The sequence below is a fragment of the Opisthocomus hoazin genome, chromosome 2, assembly GCF_030867145.1.
Source record: "Opisthocomus hoazin isolate bOpiHoa1 chromosome 2, bOpiHoa1.hap1, whole genome shotgun sequence".
In the NCBI taxonomy this organism is placed as follows: domain Eukaryota; kingdom Metazoa; phylum Chordata; class Aves; order Opisthocomiformes; family Opisthocomidae; genus Opisthocomus; species Opisthocomus hoazin.
Genome location: NC_134415.1, coordinates 105,064,031 through 105,082,354, shown reverse-complemented (window position 1 = coordinate 105,082,354; position 18,324 = coordinate 105,064,031). Strand labels below are relative to the sequence as shown.

At 44.4% G+C, this 18,324-nt stretch overlaps 1 protein-coding gene across 2 annotated transcripts; it reads right to left on the bottom strand.

The window, feature by feature from the left end:
• Positions 1 to 58: 58 nt before the first annotated feature.
• LOC104336485 (glutathione S-transferase) lies at positions 59 to 17,414 on the bottom strand. 2 transcript variants are annotated; one of them, XR_012763248.1, is made up of 8 exons: positions 17,370 to 17,414; positions 11,684 to 11,790; positions 10,945 to 10,996; positions 7,341 to 7,473; positions 6,845 to 6,986; positions 5,402 to 5,533; positions 2,320 to 3,161; positions 59 to 74 (listed from the first exon to the last, which is right to left on the bottom strand). XR_012763248.1 is itself a non-coding variant. In XM_009942324.2 (7 exons), the coding sequence occupies exons 2-7, from the start codon at positions 11,768 to 11,770 to the stop codon at positions 3,042 to 3,044; spliced, it is 666 nt and encodes a 221-aa protein (XP_009940626.1). In that variant the 5' UTR covers positions 11,771 to 11,790; positions 17,370 to 17,414; the 3' UTR covers positions 321 to 3,041. The 2 variants fall into 2 exon arrangements, 1 of the variants encoding a protein (XP_009940626.1); XM_009942324.2 differs by lacking the exon at positions 59 to 74 and having other exon boundaries at positions 321 to 3,161.
• Between the last annotated feature and the right edge of the window lie 910 nt (positions 17,415 to 18,324).

Here is an 18,324-nt window from a genome sequence, read left to right as displayed (position 1 = left end):
CCGAGTTCTGTGTGTAAGAACACACTTGCCCTCAGATGAGCAAAGATGAGTGTTTGCAGGTCATAGCCAAAAGCCTGCAAAACAATATCAGACACAGAAAAAGAACAACTTGCCTCTGACAAAATGCAGAGAATATTCAGTTAAAAAACCCACCTCATCTAGTTGCATCCTAACAGAAATCAATAATTAGTTGTCCTTCTGCAGTCTGCTGCATGGGAGAGGCGTGGGGGAATGCTGGAGAGTGGGCAATCTGAAAAGGAAGTTCATTCTGCTGTTTTCTTCCTACCAGCTTCATTTTCCAATATTTTTTTTCCCTTTTTCTACACTTTTATTGTGGCAATATTAAGCATCAGATTTGGTTACTGACATCTGCTGAAATAAAGTTTTCCTTCTGTGCAGATGCTGCTCTGACACATCAGGACCCGTCACTAGGAAGTTTTTGTCTGCTGTAAATGTATATTTTGTTGTGAAATCAATAGAAGCTGAACCTCTGTTGCTCTGTGTTCTGTCCTACAGCTGTAGAAATAAACCACCTCTGCCTTACCTGAGCCTGCAAAATAGATTGTGTATTTCTTCCGTGATGCCTCGCTCTCAAGGGATAACATATTTGTAACCTGCTTGTGAAATGCTGGTAAGATCATAAACAAGGTTTGAAATAATTGACATATGAAGAAAAATAATCAATTTTTCAAGGAACTTTGCAGAGAGATCTTAAAAAATCCAATTTAACCACAGGCCTTAATTTAAAGATAGTAACATTGACTACATTTTGACCTTCTACAGGTGTGTAAGCAAGTGATGTACCAACCAGCTCACAGTAATTCTACTTTCATGTCCAAAGCCTATCCTGTTGCTCAGTGTGGAGAGGTAGAAGCTGCATGAATTGCATGGAGATGTACATCGCTGCAGTGGCATCTACCATGGAGATGGCATCCCTGCACCAGCAGGCACGCAGTCGCTTTCTTCTTGGGTCAGCCCAGAGGTGCCTGGTGACACAAGGTGGCAGGGTGCACACAGCACCGAAGCCACACAGGCATTCGCCTATGTCATTGCCAACTGCTGACAGATAAATCCAGGTACTTTTCCTATAAAATCCAGCCTTCTGGATTTTACAGGAAAAGCAGCTTCTTCCAGGAACTGCCTGAGACCTGCTGCTTTCACTCCCTAGGGAACCAGGAGGAGACAAAGCACCGGCGGTGGCGGTGGCAAAAGGAGGCTGGTAGCACAAAGCCGAGCACTTGGGTGGCCTGGGGAATCGTGGCTCAGAGTGCCTGGTGAGGATGAGGCACACTGGGTACATGAGGAGCCACCTCGAGATGAGATCTTTCCAAGACCTCCTGTGACTCCCAGAGGATTAGGTAGTCCCGACCAAGTAGGATTGCCAGTCTTGAGGAATAAGGCGGCAATGCCAGCCACAACGCCTGCCACTGTGGTGCCCAATGGCCCAGTGTTTGGAGCAGAGATCTGGGGTGAGGGCAATGCAGGTCCATTCCTCCCTCCAACCTGAGCGACCCTGACATCAGACCTGGGAAACTTTTGGGTGGCACATTCTTCATTGCTCACCTTGGAGCAGAGCCACTTTCCAGGAAATATTAAATTGTTTTTAAGTTAGAGATAATGAGCACAACTCACTAAATGGTTAGTGAACGTACCTGCAAGAGGAGAAATTGATAGTAAGGGAAACTTCAGCAACCTTTTTCCACCTTTAATACATCTGAGCTGTCTTAACCATAAAACCTGTGCTGCTCTGTGACCCCACTCCTCCCTTCCCCATTGCCACCTATGAGCTGTCTCCACCATTGCAGACAGGCCTCGCTGGAAGGACCTGTGACCACCTTGGTGTCACTGGTCCCACCACATTGCCACAAGGGCAATGCCAGACCAGCAGCACCTCCAGGCTACCCACATTTCATTCTGTGCAAAGTAGCAGCTCAGGCTCAGATTTTGCCCTCTGGAGTTCTCCAAATATCACGAGGCAGTGCCTGGGCACTGGAAGATGCCATCTGTGTTACTGAATTGACAGCGGGTTGTTGGTCTGAACCTGCAGCTCTCACCCAGATGGCTCCCAGCCATGGTCAGTCCACTCCAGGGCCCAGACGCAACAGGCTGTTGGGATGTAGCTACACAGCTCTGGGTAATAGGAGAGTTTAGAAGTGTGTCTATGGCCTCGTAGCCAGGGAATGGAGCCTGGTGCTTCTTGTTTTACTAGGACAAAGATGTAGCTGGCCATTGGTGTCCAGAACTGGGGCTAGGAGGCAGCTGAGAGTCTCCCAAAATGACAGATGAATGCACAGAAAGCAGCATGAACAAATATTGAACCTGAGCGATCGTCTGCTTGAAGATGCAGCTCTGCCCTCCGCATACTTTGAAGAGGTTCATCACGTGAAGAGGTGCACAGACTCCAGCGTGTGGCGGACAACGAACTAAGGTGCCTGGAAGATTCACATTAAAGAGGCAGAGGAAGAAAATAATGGAACATCGTAAGAGCTGGTTCCTGGACAAGACCTGGGAAGCGTGAGAAACCAAAGAGATTTGTGAAACTAATACTAAATTAGAAGTTTCACTCACACAACACTGTAGAAATAATGCCATATAAGTACTTACCAAAACTGAAACAAATCTACTTCTTTAAAAGGATAACTGATTCAGTGAGCCACCTTCTCTTTCTTTTCTTCCATAGCTCTTATTCCAAAGCCTATTTTCATCCAGAAAATATCTTTTTCAACTAGTCACATTTTGACAGTACTAACCCAGCATCGATCTTTTTCCAAATGAATAAATTTCCTACTCTACAAATAGTTCTTTGCCTCCATAGTCCTTTATTATCATGTTTTGCCAAGTATTTTGTATCAATAAAGACAAATCTGCTGTCACATTGCCAGAGTAATCAGAATGCTTTATTTTGGTTTTGGAGGGGTTTTTTTACCATTGGTTTTAACTACAACAATACTAATTTACTGAGCTTCCTAATTCCTTTGGTTTGGGGCTTCCCCCCCCCCCCCCCAGTATTTTGGGTCTCACTGAAGGTAGGAAGGCATTCATTACTTAAAAATCTTCAAAACAGTTTCTATATAATGTTCATCTGGTGGGGGTTTCCTTGGGCTGCCGGGCTGCAGGAACTTCTTAATTGTAGGCATATTACTCATTCTTACTTTAAAAGCCTAAAAAATAAAAAACAGAGTAAGGGAGAAATTCCTGCTACTCCAGTAGCAAACAGTGCTCCTTGCACCGAACAACTGCTTCCCCCTGCTGCCAGAAGAGATCTCAGTATTCATTCAGATCTTGTGCCATCCCCAGTCTCCTTCCGCGCAACAGAAGGACCCCGCTGCTGCAAAAACCCTGTTCTTACAGAAGAAGGCAGTACTGGAACAGACAATATCTACATCTCCACTGACTGAAAGAAACTGAAGGCAGAAATTCAACATCTGGGAGCACCAGGGAATAGTTTTGAAGGTACAAATACCCAGCTCATGACCTTCTTCTCATTGCTGGTTCCGATGGTGCAAACTACCACATGGGCAAACCACTATATGTATTAAAATGATTTCCATTTTTATTACATTATGGAAGGATCTGATCTCTGTTTACATCTAGCATGGCCACTGTTGTCCCACTGTTCCAGCACCTCCAGGATTGCATAGGTGAAGGTGAAATGTCCGGGGGCATCCTTGGCTCAACTCAGTTGTCCAGTAGAGGCTTCTAGTACCATGTTGTAGTCCAGGATAGCCAAAATATCTGCATAGGGCTGGCAGATATAACAGCCCCTCAGGGAGACCTTTTACCTTCTGGAGCAGTGGCTGGAGGCCAGGACTAGGATTAGGAAAGAGCTGGGCATCTCAGGTGGCAACAGATGCCTGCATTAAGGCAACCGACTCAAGGATCGTGAGACATCTCATCATACAGACAGTCAGAGAGGACTCGCTGATGCAGACTGCAAATAGCTGGAAACCCCACAGTTAGCTGAGCAATCTAGGTTAAACCTTTTCTAACAATGGGACTAAGGGGAGAGAGGAGCTTCACAAATGCTGGCAGACATATGAACATAATTTCCTCTTCCTTACAGACACTGGAAGGATAAGGGGAAAATACAAGAAGCAATAAAAGAGAAAACTGTGAAATAAGTAACCAATAATCTTAGAAACTTCTTCCCTTCTGGCAGTGAAGGAATCTTCAAGACATGGCTTCAGCAGAATTGTGCCCATGCCTAGTGGCTACGATGTCTTGCTAGAAGATGGGAGCTAGAGGCAAGAATTACCTGAGGCTGCAAAACTGTATGGCATAAAATCAGACACACATTACTAGCCAATTTGTGGCTGAAGTGCCTCATTCTGTCACAGTAAATTCAGGTTTAAACTGTTGGGGTTTAAGAGATTTTAAAGTGTTGAGAGTTAAAAATTAAAAAAAAAAAAAAAAAAAAATCAAAGATCTTTTCGTCATCAATTCCAAGCAGAAAACTTAACTGTGGTAGTCTGCTGCTGAACAGCTTCTTTTATTAATGGGAATAAAGCCAAAGTCTCCGAGTGCACTCCTCAAATAAACAGTTGTAAACACAAAGAAGCATGGCCTCAAGCCTTGCATCCTCAGCCCAAATTTGCATTTTCTACACTGCTTTATTACCAGGATTACAGGCACATGGGAGGACTACTGAACACTACTGGCTTTTTTTCAGGCACAGTCTACTTGGGTCCACTGTATCTCAACATGACTCCTGCAGGTCGTGCCCCAGGCTTGCCCACGCTCTGTGCTCTACAGCATGCTGCGTGACTGGAGGCTTCTGATTTCTGGTCAAGTCTCACCGCAGAAGTGCCTCACTTCTGCTTGGTTTCAGACTTTGTACATGGCACAAAGGCAGAGAATTCATCCTCGATTGTATCGAGTTCATTATTGAAAGACATCCGTGGCTCAACGCTAAGGCTTGAGTCTCTAGTCATACTGTAGCAGGCAGCAGTGAAGTGAGGCTACCGGGATCCCAAAACTGTAATAGCAGCCAGTACAAAAAATGGGACACTGTACCTTTATCTAACACGTCAACCTGTATCACAAATTTAATTTGTTATTTGGTATTAGATAGCATCTGCTGGCAGGAAGCAGGAAAATGAAAACAGGGAAGCTTAGATCAGTGAATCCCTTGGGATGACATTAATTTATTTCTGTTGAGGAGGCATATAGCACTCAAACAGGGACAGGCATACCTGAACAAGCTTAGTCAGGAGCACAGTGTCTTACCACAAACCAACTAAATCAGTTCTCTCTTGTGCTTAATGTTAAGCAAACATATGACAGTGACAGTTCCTCAAAGAGACCACACTCCTGATTTACGTAGCATGGAGAGACGATAACTTTGGAATTGCCCTCCAGCTCCCGAATACAGGAATACAGCCATGCTCAATAACAACATTACCTGCAACTGAGGAAACCCCGATAGCACAGCAGGTATTTTCTCCTCCACTGCTAAAATAGCTTCCATTAGCTGAACATCTGCCCAGCTGAATTTGTTGCCCACGAGAAAGTCTTGGCCATGTTGTTTCAAAACCTGTAGAATACAAGAGAATGTGGGCTGCAGATGAGAACTAGACATATGATGCCTGGCAGCTAAGCCTCACAGCACAGCTATAGAGCTGAAAAGAGATTATAGCTGAAATTTCAGGATGGAGTTTTCAGCTGGAACCTGTGAGCCTAAATCAGTTCATTGCTGCTGGGGATAAAAGCTGAATTCTTGTATCACACAGACTACGAACTTTGGTCACTCGGTAATGATGAATGATGCTAGGCACTGGGAACAGGACAAGGGGTAATGGTTTTAAACTAAAACAGGGTAGGTTTAGGCTGGATATAAAGAAGAAATTCTTTACAATGAGGGTGGTGAAACACTGGAACGAGTTGCCCAGAGAGGTAGTGGAGGCCCCATCCCTGAAAACATTCAAGACCAGGTTGGACAGGGCTCTGAGCAACCTGATCTAGTTAGCGGTGTCCCTGCTCGCTGCGGGGGGTTGGACTAGATGACCTCTAGGGGTCCCTTCCAACCCAAAACTTTCTATGATTCTATGAACAGGGACAAAACCCCGCACTTAAGTAGACTGGTAACAGTCATAGAATTAGAAACAGGGATAATGGAGGGACTAAAGAGTAACTTGGAGAATTTATAAAATTGCCATTTAGATATTTCATTTAAAGTTATGTCCAATGCTGATGGAAGCAAACTTAGGAACTTTCGTGGTGGAAGCAAACTTAGGAACGCAGGATTAGAACAGCTAACCAAAGAAAATCCCTGCCTTTGGGAATAATTTATCATTAGTCATAAGAACTTCTACGTTGTTCAGCCTTTATTATTGTTTTCCATCAAAACTAGATGAATGTTACAAAAGTGAGAAATGTTGCCAGATGCCTAAGTCATATGGGTTTGGTTCTTTGTTTTTAAAAAGTGGGATGTGCAGAAATCTATGACTATTGTTTCACTAAATACTCCTAATCTTTTTGCCTGATGAATATGTTCCAACTGAAATTACATGTAGAAGAGAGATGTGCTCCAAACAAATGTAAGTGTGGAACTATCCTCTCCAGGAAAGAAAAAAAATCATACGTGCTTGCTTTTACTTTAGTGAGAAGCTTTGCTGTATAGCCGAGAACATACTGCTTTGTTTCATTTGTAGATGTTCAAATACCAGAGTCCTGACAATACAAGCCAACAATGAGAGAACACGTGTTGCTGTATTTTCGCTTCTTTGAGAGAGCCAAGAAAGCTGAGGATTTGGAACTGACCTGCACTACAAAGATGTTCTTATTTGGGGGAAACTTTCTGATGATTTTAAATACAAGTTTTAGACATATCCTCACTGTCACTTACCTTTTCAAAGACAGGGAAGTACCTGTTAGTTGCCCTCTCCTTAATTGAGTCAAGATTTTTCTCCTTTGCCTCAGGTGGAGAGAAAGGAAACATCAAAATCATTTGCATCAGATCTGCTATTCCTTCTACATACATGTCAATCCTATTGGTGGGGTAAAGACAGTAGAAAAGAGCACAGGAGTTATTTAATCTGTTTTCCAATTAACTAAGGAAAACTTCTAGCAATTTTACATCACCACCATAGTGCCAATTTTCATAGCCAAAACTAAACATAAACTAAAGTTAAATATTTTTTTAAACAGACTAAAAGCCTGTGTCTGCTCAGCAGCGTTTCAGAAGCAGTGGTTAAAACCTAAGCAAAGGCTAGCGTCCTTGCTTTTTATTGTGTTAGCCTTTCTCATGCCTTTCTACTGGGTTTACAGGATTAAATTTGTTACATATAACGCAGCTATCAAATAAGAGATTAGTCATTAAGTGAAAGGAGGTGTTACAGTACAGGGCTCTCTCCTTCAAGTCTTTCCCATAGAGATTGTATTTCCCTGCTATGTAGCTGAGGATGGCTCTGGTCTGCACCATCTTCATCCCATCGATCTCAACCAGGGGCACTTGCTGGAACAGCAGGACTCCATCTAGGGTGGAAAGTTGAGAGAAAGCTTGTTAATTCCTCCTAGAGTGCTAGCTTTACAGGAGAGCACGAGGATGAGCACAGTTCTTTTGCAGTGTCGGAGATCATTGATGTCTTGCCCAAACTGTAAAACTCCATGCAGTAAACTAACATTGTGGGAAAGATCAAATATTAACTAGCCTGCATCATGCTTTTGTAGCTAGGTCATCGCAGTGCAGCTGGGCCCCTTGCTCCACAGCTTTGCCAGAGCTTCACTGGCTGACGGAGCTGGCACTGCCTGCTCCTCTGCACTGCTGGACCCTGCCTCATGCTGGCAGGAAAAGCCTGAACCAGCACTTTCAACCCAAGGGATCAAAGGAGAATAAAGATATGTGTTAAATCTGAACTTCAAAAAAAAATCCAATTATTTTGAATGCAGATCGGTTCCCTGTCAGGGACATACAGATGAGTAGAAAGAACGAAAGGGGTAGTACCACAGCAAGACTGAGCTACTGGGATAAAGGAAGAGGTCAGGCCGCTTTAAATATCATGAAGCTACAGAGTTAGAGACAGGGACTGTGGCAGCAGCTGCTGTTTAAATAAGTTTTATGCAGTCACTCAAGGGACAAAAGTTTGAGAGTCCCCATAGGTCTTCATTACGGGCCTACACTCAGTGTCATCCCACAACAATTTAAGCCTACTCAGATACATCTTTGTAGCCCCATTTTCTCCCAGTGCTGGAAGCAGCATTTGTCTGAGCCTTCAGTGAGGCAGCTCCGAGAGCTAAGCTGACAAAGATTCAGCTTAGCAAAGTCAGTCTTCTCCAGACCAGTTTTCTGCTGGACTAATTCACTATCTTTGGAGATACTCCCTCTTCTATTTACCCATTAAGGGCATCCAGAGAACAATCGCACTGTTATTTCACTGCCCTGTTAAAATCACAGCAAAATTCCAAATCCAACTAGGCAGCTGCCACTTCGCATTGCTCAAAGTTAATAATTTATTTTAATTGCTCAACTTTAATCTGTTCAGTGCATCCTTCTTTCAGGTATCAGGGTTCATTCTAACAGGCATGACTGTTTGCTTTTTTTTTCTCCACAGAGCTATTAAAATACTTTGGTAGTCTAGAATTAATAAACATTCTTCACTCATTCTGTATTATTAATTTAGTTTAAATTCAAAGAGTAGTTCTCTCTGCAGCAACAAATAGCCTGTGTTTGTTTCTTGCAGACATTCACAGGAAGATTGTGTGTCTTCATGCCTTTCCAGAACACACCTCTGCAGCTTAAGGAAGAAACATTACTTGGTATCTATCTAGCAGAAACACAATATAATGGGAAAACTAACAGCTCTGCAAGGATATTTTTCAGCAGAAAGATGTGAAGTGAAAAATAAAATGTGACTTTGTAGCCCTTGACAAAAAGTGACGCAGCACATCAATGAACTGAATGCATGGTTTGTTTTCTTTATCTACAGCAAAGAGGGATTTCTCTGTCATGACCACCAGTGGACTGCTTCTCCTCACTTTGCATCAAGAACCACTTCACATAACCACTGCATACAATATATATATGCAGAATTAAAAGCGGTTTGCCACTTGTTTTGTGGATTGGACTGTGCTGGTGGAAGGTGGTCTGTGGAGCATGCATTGAAAAACCATCATCTGTTTGTCACTGACCAGCAGAGCTTGTTGATACCCAGGTAGCAACTTGGGCAACCTGTGGCTGCACAGACTGAGCCAGGCTAGTCTCTCACAGGCCAACAGGTACAGGTCTGGCCAGGCCGATGCTATTTAACTCTCTCAGCCTCCAAAACTGCTGTCTACCTGCACGCTGCCTGCTGGGAACAGCCCCTGGCCCAGGCGTCATCCTGGACACTGCTGGGGCATTGCTTAGAAGATTGTCAGCTGGCATGGGCTAAAGTCATGCCCGGGCCATTCTAACAATGCAGTGGTGTCTAAACACAGGATATCCTGGCAAAAAAACATGTTGGTAGTGAGAACAAAAAATTAGAGGGAGAGGTAATGTGAGATTATTCATGTTCAGTCCTGCCCCACACAACTGGCACCGTTCCAGAGGTCCTTTTCTCACGATGACTAACTGATTTGTCTTTCTTCAACATATCATATCAAACCCCACCTTTTGCTTTGTGTTCTCACTCTTTTAAGCTTAATACATATACGTTAAAGCCCTTGCTCTTCTTTATAAAACTTCCCTATTCTTTTCATCACTATTTAATTCTTCTCTCTGGCTATGCATAGGCCTGGACACTGGATCCAGGATTGTACCACACAGTCTGGATTGATCAGCTCTGTGGAGCAAATTCAGATTTGGGCTCTCAGTATCTGAGCTATCTTGTTTAGAGCTGTAACTGGTGTCTTTACACTGCACTGCCCTCCCACGTTGTCAGATTCCCAGCCAGCTGGACCTACAACTTTAATTCCTACCTTCTCAACACCACTGCTTTTTAAATTTTTGTTCATTTTAATTTCCCTGTCAGAATTTCTTTAAACACAGCTTTCCCTTTCCAAGCAAGCAGCCAGAATACAGGCAAGTCCTCTTCCAAGTCTCCCAGTATGTTTTGGCAAGCCTAGCCTGCTGTGAGGCTTCTCTTACATGTCTTGGGCAGCAGGTAAACTGCAGGGCAGGTGCACTCTGTAGCGCTCCTCAGTGCCAACTCCTTCCCCACCCCAGGAGCAAGGTCTTCTCCTTCCAGGGCAACTGCTGGGTTTCCTCTGGCCTACAACCAAGGCCAGTGGCTGGGGGTATGCACTGGTGTTTGGGAACTGGTCTCACCCCCAGGGCTGACATGAAGCCTGTGTGGCTTGCTGGTTTGACCATGTCAGGCATTCCACTGACTCCCTGTTTAATTGTGGAAAGCTTCATGGCTCAGGCTTATCCTGCTTAGGACTGTCACTAGTGTGTTCGCACAGAGCCTAGCACAAAGGAAAACTGGCTGTCCTGGGGATTTTGGTGCCGTGCCAGCCTTTCATTTAGAGACTTATCCCACTGAAGTTCAGAACCAACACACCATACCAGTCAACAACAGCTGGCACAGACCAGCCACATTGACTCTGTTCAGCTGTCTCTGCCGACAGAGCACGGTGGTCACATCTAAATGGCATCTTGGAAGTGGCCCCAGCCTTGGATAACACCCAAATGATGCCTGGGAATTGCTTTGGGGAGTGCTATTCACCCTGGGCCAAACTGTGCCAGGAACTACACTAACAGCTCAACAGCAGAGAAGTGGCTCAAATAGGAATGTTTGCTACCCCTGTTTAACATATTATGGTAAACACAGTCACAGCAGCTGTGGCATTTAGCTTATAGGAGTTGTTCGGCACCAGAAAGGACAGGTTACTCAAAACTAGTATTTCAGTATTCTAGGAGCACACCTAGATGTTTGCACTGGTTTAAATAAACTAATGTTAAACCACAAATTTAGCTAAATTGGAGCAATTTTTTGAAGGACTAAACCTCAAATGTCAAATTCTTACCATTGATTAACTTCTGATACTGCTCTTTTGTTTCCAAAAAAATTTCTTCAAACTGGAAAAGGAGAGAGAGTGTTACACCACTGTATTTCAACCTTTTTCTTCATAAGTGACAGCACATAACCACACACAGAACAACCCAACCGAGCAAAAGATGATGAGCCAGCTCTTCAGCTGCTCTGCTTGGCCGCACATGTCCTGGGGATCCCCCACCCAGCCTCAGAGCTGGAGAGGAGCAGAAGGGTTGGTGCCCTGAGGCAGAAGCAGCCAGGGTCAGAGATAACCTTAGTGTGGGTAGAAACAGACTTCTACAGAAGGTTGCAGCCAGTGCCAAGGGAAGCACAAGGCAAATCAACTATTTCTAACCCCACCCCTGGGCATGCACATCAACAATACACTTATTTATACATATTGTAACCACAAACTCAGTAAGACTGAGGTGGTTTGGCACAGCTGGAAAACTCAGATTTCTTAAGTGCCTTTAAATAAATCCGCATTTTGACCCATTATGATTAATTACTTCAGGGGACTGATACCAGCTCTATAAAACTCCAAGCTCCACCGAGTTTGCACCCCAAATATCACCCACTGAACAGGGTAGTTACAAACACGCAGTGTCACTGGCCAAATGAATTCAGCCAGCCCCTTGCAGCCGTTTATCCTCCATGTACACGTTAAATTGTTCCTTACTGAGGCCAGCTGAAGACAGTCGGTACAGCATCCCAGACTGGTGTTAACTAACCTCCACGCCGGCTGCAGCCAGCAGCCATCGCACGGGCTCCATTCGCCCCCTCCCATTACAGTAGGTAAGCCTGGGCTTCCCCGACATGCCTCTGAGCTCCTGGTGCCCTGGAAAACATTAAGCAGAAAACAGCGTCTCAAAACTGGTGTAAGTACCATTAATTGGAGGGAAGACAAAGGCTTTTATTCTCACTACGTCTGTTGAAGTTTGAACTTCATCTGGTTTAAAACACAAAGTGAGAGATGGACAAGTGACACCACACAGCCTGTGCTAGGAAAGGAAAGATGTGCAGATCCGTAAAGCCTTCCCCAGTGCTACTAGGGAGGTTTGTTATGATTAAAAGCAAACACAGACATGTTTAAACAAGTGGTATGAGTCCCAAGCTACAGGGGGAGGGAACCTTGTTGCATTTTAAGACAATTTTACAAAGCCACCAAAAATCCTACCCCAGCCTCAGGGAAGTTCCTCACCCTCGTTGCCATCATCCTCATTGAAAAGGTGAAGAAAAGGAAAAACATAACATACTGGTAGGCTAAAATTTGCTTAGCTTTTTTTGCATCTTCAACTGCCATCACTTCTTTCCTCATATAGGGGCAAATGAATTGTTAATCTTCCCTGTATTCCGTGAGACAGGCTGAGCTTCCTTAGCAGTCCTATTGAACAGCTTCAGCCTGTTTCCTTGCTGCCTATGGCAACCTCAAGATGTCCCTCGAATCCAGATCTGGAACCTGGCTGCACTGGCCCCAGCTGCCCCCGAAGGTAGCCCTCGTGGCACCAGGACCACTGTGCCCAGGGGACCGGCACTTCAGAGGCTGAAGCTCACCGTAACAGCACCTCTCTGCACCATGAGCAGAGTGTGCGGCAGAGAGAGCACACCCACGTTGAGATGTTCCATACGCAGGGACAGCCAAAAGGACTGGCTGTGCTGACACTCAACTACAAGTGCTTCCAAACCCAGGCCTTAATTTCTCTGTGCTTCATTGCCCTAATTCCTAAAAAAATTGGACTAGTGCTCCCCCTTCACGAAGATGTTAGTATCATACACTGATGACTGGGAGAAAAAAAGAGGTTAAAAATGGGTATCCTAATTGTGTCCTACTGGCTCAGAAACCAGAGTAGAGTGCCTGATTTAAAAAAATAATTTTAAAGACAACCCCAGTTTTCTCAGAGCTATATGCCAAAGCTGCAACATTACGTCTGTCACACTTTCCATCCACATGACATTTCCCATTCGAGTCAGGTTCCATACACTCTTGTGATGTGTTTTCTTCAAGTCACAGCCCTTTGCAAGTGTACTTAAAATAAAGTACATTTGGAACATATTTTGCCAAAACTTTTAAAGAACAGTCATATTGAGAGTTCTCCCTTGAACAATTCTGGTAAGAGCCAAGTCACAGTACTACAATAAATAGGGATATTTTAGGTAATTAAAATTATATAATCCAAATACACATAAAGGAGAAAATGATTACCTCCAATTTTAACGGGCAAATAGCTGTTGCCAATTACAATGTTTTGCCTCTACGTGGTTTTATCAGTTTCTGCCCGTTCTGTGACTAGCTTTCACTGCACGGCAGTGCAGCTTATCTGTGCCATTCACAACAGCTAACTAGTGCCTCTTTCATTATCATACTTCTCAGATACATTGCGTCCATACCATTTCAACACATATTGCCCCAACTGCTAACGTGCAGACACTTGAAACAAATAAGACTTTTCCTTTAACTAAAAAAGCCAAAGACTGCAATACAAGGAATAAGAAACTTAATCTTCTTGGAAACTTTATCTATTGTTTGCAGAACAAGAGCAGAGGGAATGAAAAGTCTTAGGTGTCATTTTATCATTCTGCATGAATAAGACATTGTATATAGCGTATAGAATAACAAATGAAGAATAAAAACCTGTCATCAGCTGCCTTTTTTTTAAAATTAAGAATAACTCTGTCAGCCATAAGTGGATTTTAATTGTCTTCAGCTTCTGACACAGAAAAAACCCCTTGGTATTTGGTGAAGTGGCCTCAATCTTTAGATCCACTGAATGTGTCTCCATTGACTATACAGGGGCCTGACACACAGTAGCTCACGTACAGACACCTACATTTCAGTGCCAGGGTCTGCAGCTGAGTCTTGTCCCAAGGGCTCAGCTGAGCTGCCCACTCCTTCATGGCTGCTGACACCTGAGATTCCCTAAAGGTGGGCAGATTAAGATAAATCCAACCCTGGATTTATTGGGGACAGGGGCAAATTTTTCTACCGTAAACCAGCATACCTATTCATCCAGACACTCAATGCCTTTTTGCATTTGTTTGGGGAAAGGTACAGCTAACATAGGCAAAGCTCCCTCAGGACTTTACTCAGTCCTCCACCATTTACCTAAAATTTCAGTAAAAGATTTACACGATGTTGTGATGAAAAAAAAAAAAAGAAAAGATCAATTTTTGATACAACATGTTCACAGAATCACAGAATGGTAGGGGTTGGAAGGGAACTCTGTGGGTCATCTAGTCCAACCCTCCTGCTGAAGCAGGGTCACCTACAGTAGGCTCCACAGGACCGCGTCCAGGTGGAATATCTCCAGAGAAGGAGACTCCACAACCTCCCTGGGCAGCCTGTTCCAGGGCTCCATTACCCTCAGAGGGAAGAAGTTCTTCCTCATGTTCAGATGGAACTTGCTGTGCTTCAGTTTGTGCCCATTGCCCCTTGTCCTGTCACTGGGCACCACTGAAAAGAGTCTGGCCCCATCCTCCTGACACCCACCCTTCAGATATTTATAAGCATATATTAGGTCCCCTCTCAGCCTTCTCTTCTTCAGGCTGAACAAGCCCAGCTCCCTCAGCCTCTCCTCGTAGGAGAGATGCTCCAGTCCCCTCACCATCCTCATAGCCCTCCACTGGACTCTCTCCAGTAGCTCTTCATCTTTCTTGAAGTGGGGAGCCCAGAACTGGACACAGTACTCCAGATGGGGCCTCACCAGGGCAGCATAGGGGGGAAGGAGATCCTCCCTTGACCTGCTGGCCACACTCCTCTTGATGCATCCCAGAATCCCGTTGGCTTTCTTGGCAGCCAGGGCACACTGCTGGCTCATGGTCAACTTGTTGTCCACCAGGACTCCCAGGTCTCTCTCCACAGAGCTGCTCTCCAGCAGGTCCGCCTCGAGCCTGTACTGGTGCATGGGGTTGTTCCTCTCCAGGTGCAGGACCCTGCACTTGCCCTTGTTGAACCTCATCAGGTTCCTCTGCGCCCAACTTTCCAGCCTGTCCAGGTCACGCTGAATGGCAGCACAGCCTTCTGGTGTATCTACCACTCCTCACAGTTTGGTGTCATCAGCAAACTTGCTGAGGGTACATTCTAACTCTTCATCCAGGTCATTGATGAAAAAGTTAAACAAAACTGGGCCCAGTACTGACCCTTGGGGGACACCACTAGTCACCGGCCTCCAACTAGACTCAGCGCCGCTGATGACAACCCTCTGAGTTCTGCCATTCAGCCAGTTCTCATGTTGATGACTTACTAGTAGCCAAGGAATCTTGTATAGCTGACACCTGTTCCTTACTGTTTGCCTCAGCTGAAAAGGGCCATTGGGCCTCTCCGCATAAGTTAAATTTTTGTAAGAGTAGTGTAGAATATCTGGGTTACATTCTCCAACAAGAGGAGTGGCATTTATCTGAAAACTGCAATAAAACCATTCAAAATCTTCCCCGACCAGTTACTAAAAGCAAACGTGAGCCTTTTTAGGAGCTGTAGGATTCTGCCACCCCTGGATAGCTGCTTCTGAGGAAATGGCAAAACCCCCGATATAGATTATTGCTCAGGATGCTGGAGAATCCATTCACTGGACAACAGACAAGGTAAACACATTCAAGCTTTTGTAGCAAGCTGCACCTGCCCTGGGATTGCCAGACTACAATAAACCTTTTACCTTGTCTGTACAAGAAGGGCAAGGGATAGCCTCTGGGATGTTATCTAACATGCTGAACCCTGCTCAAAGAAGTAAGAACTTCTTCCCTCTGAGGGTGATGGAGCACTGGGACAGGCTGCCCAGAGAGCTTGTGGAGTCTCCTTCTCTGGAGATACTCAAAACCCGCCTGGACAAGGTCCTGTGCAGCCTGCTCTAGATGACCCTGCTTCAACAGGGGGGTTGGACTGGATGACCCACAGAGTTCCCTTCCAACCCCAAACATTCTGTGATTCTGCTACTCTACTCACTTCAGCTGAGGAAGGAATTCCATATCATGGATGTGTAGTAACAACCCATGAAGATGAAGAAACTTGAGAAGATGTCACAGACATGCTGTTTCTAAATCCCAATCTCAAACTATTTGTGGGCAGGTCCTCTTATCTGAACAGCAACCAGGTTAACAGGTTATTCAATAATTACTGTGAATGAAGTAGTGGAGGCTTCACCACTCAGTCCAAAGCTGAGTGCACAAGCAGCTGAATTAATTGCACTAACTAAGGTCTATAAGCTGACCAAAGAAAGGACGGCAAATATTTATGTTGATTCTCTATATGCATTTGGACTATGCCACGCTACTGGGCAGTTACGGAAGCTGTGTGAGTTTATAACTTCTAGTGGAAGTAGAATATCAAGTGCTCTGAAAATTATTGAGCTGTTAAGAGCTATACAGTTGTCAGCAAAACTTGGTATCATTCGTCAGCCCGCCCATGCCAGCAGAAGGACAAACTAAGAGATAAGAAACAGTCTAACTGATATAGCTGTAAAGGTGCGGCATGATAGCCATGCAAACTGCCAGGCTTTCAAGCAGTCCAAAGGTTCAACCTGGTGTTACTTGCTTCTGAAAAGATATGTTTGACTGTTCCTGCTGAAGAAACTGACTCTTGCAAAAGGTATGAACTGATCAAAGACTCCCAGGGAATACGGAGCAAATATGGAAAACCTTCCTATTTGACCTAAGCAGCACCTGATTCCCATAGCAAAAATGCATCACCATCCAGGGCATTTTGAAATCAGTGCACTAGCCCAGAAACTGCTGAAGAACTGGTTCATGCCAGGAATTTATGTTACAGCCAAATAAGTAATCACATCTTACATGCACTACCTTTAGCCTTAAGTAATATTTAGCAAAGACCTCAAAAACAAAAACTATCTCTATAAAAATGTTTTTACTGCTATTGTCTAAACTCTGTATTTCCATCCTATTTCCTAATGAGCCTTAACAATATGCCCATACTGAATTTCTCAGAGAATGCTTCTCAGCAATGTAAAAATCATTTAAGAGAGGATGGTCTTGCAGAAACAGCATTATCCACATACAGTGGGAAGTACCCTTTAGCCCCAGAGCTGGGAGCAGAGCCCAGAGTACCAAATGCAGCAGCTTTCCCACTCAAACCCAGAAGAAACTGCCACAGCACTGGGGGCTTGTGTCACGTTCTCCCACCCACCTTTGCTTTCCCTCTCAGCAGTTTCACAGCTGCCTTGCTCAGCTCTGAACCGCACCACGGGATTCATTTCCTGGTTAAAAAACAGCTTTCTCTTGCTTTCTCTCTCCTGCAGCTTCCAGCTGGTGATCAGTACCAAGCCATACTTAGTCTACCTGGCATATGAACTAAAGAGAGCAGATAATTTACATTACACCAGCAGAAGCCCTAACATACTTGGAGGTAGCATCACTATAAAAAGTCACTCAAAACCTTTAAGAAAAAGGAATTCATAAGCTAGCACTTACCTCCTGACCTTAACTCAGCCTCCACTCAGTACAGGCATCTTCCTCGGGGTGTTTAAACTCTGGAGCTCTGGTGGGAGTTTCGAGCCATATCCAATTAGAGAGCCAATCTCCCACTGCTGTTAAGCTGGCACCACCCACCTTAAAGACGTACCTCTGTGAGAACCACCACCCAAGGCAGAGACTGTCTTTCCTTTTCAGTTCGCTGGTTTGACTAGCCCATGTGGGCAGCCTCACTGGTTTTATTGTAGCTATCTATCCGAGTTGCTTTCTTGAAATTGCTGGGGCATTTTACCCAAATACAAGGATGAGACACTTTAACACATTGAGAAAATTATAGATTTTTCTGGGTCATATTTCGGTAATAGTAACTATTTAAAGACTAACCACCGAAGTTTCTGGGCTTATTTCACTATTTAACAGTAACCTAAGTTTTTCTTTTCGGTACTGTATGACACAGAAAACACACTCATCGTATGGTATAGCAATGCCCAATTATTTTGAACTACAGTTTGCCGGTATCAGACTTGCTTAGTGATAACTTGGTCTAAAAAATAGATAAGCAGTTCACGTCACAACTGAACCCATGTCTTAGGGCAATAACATTAATTTTGGAAATTGAGTGTACGTGGCTAATACGCAGTTAGAGCTGAAGCAAACTATGATTTTCCTACCCTGTTTCCATGAAATCATAGAATCATAGAATCATTTAGGTTGGAAAAGACCTCTAAGATCATCAAGTCCAACCATCCACCCAACACCACTGTGCCTGCTAAACCATATCCCAAAGTGCCACATCTACATGTTTTTTTAACACCCCCAGGGATGGTGACTCCACCACTTCACTGGGCAGCCTGTTCCAATGCCTGACCACTCTTTCAGTAAAGAAATTTTTCCTAGTAGCTAATCTAAACCTCCTCTGACCCAACTTGAGGCCATTGCCTCTCGTCCTATCGCT

What these genes read in the sequence shown, in the direction of transcription:
- LOC104336485 (XM_009942324.2), bottom strand. Translation starts at nt 11,770, where the DNA reads ATGTCGGGGAAGCCCAGGCTTACCTACTGTAATGGGAGGGGGCGAATG. An exon ending in GTATCAGAAGTTAATCAATG is followed by an intron (nt 7,474 to 10,944) that starts GTAAGAATTTGA and finishes TTTCCACCCTAG; the next exon opens with ATGGAGTCCTGCTGTTCCAG. An exon ending in CGGGGTTTCCTCAGTTGCAG is followed by an intron (nt 3,162 to 5,401) that starts GTAATGTTGTTA and finishes TTTATTTTTTAG; the next exon opens with GCTTTTAAAGTAAGAATGAG.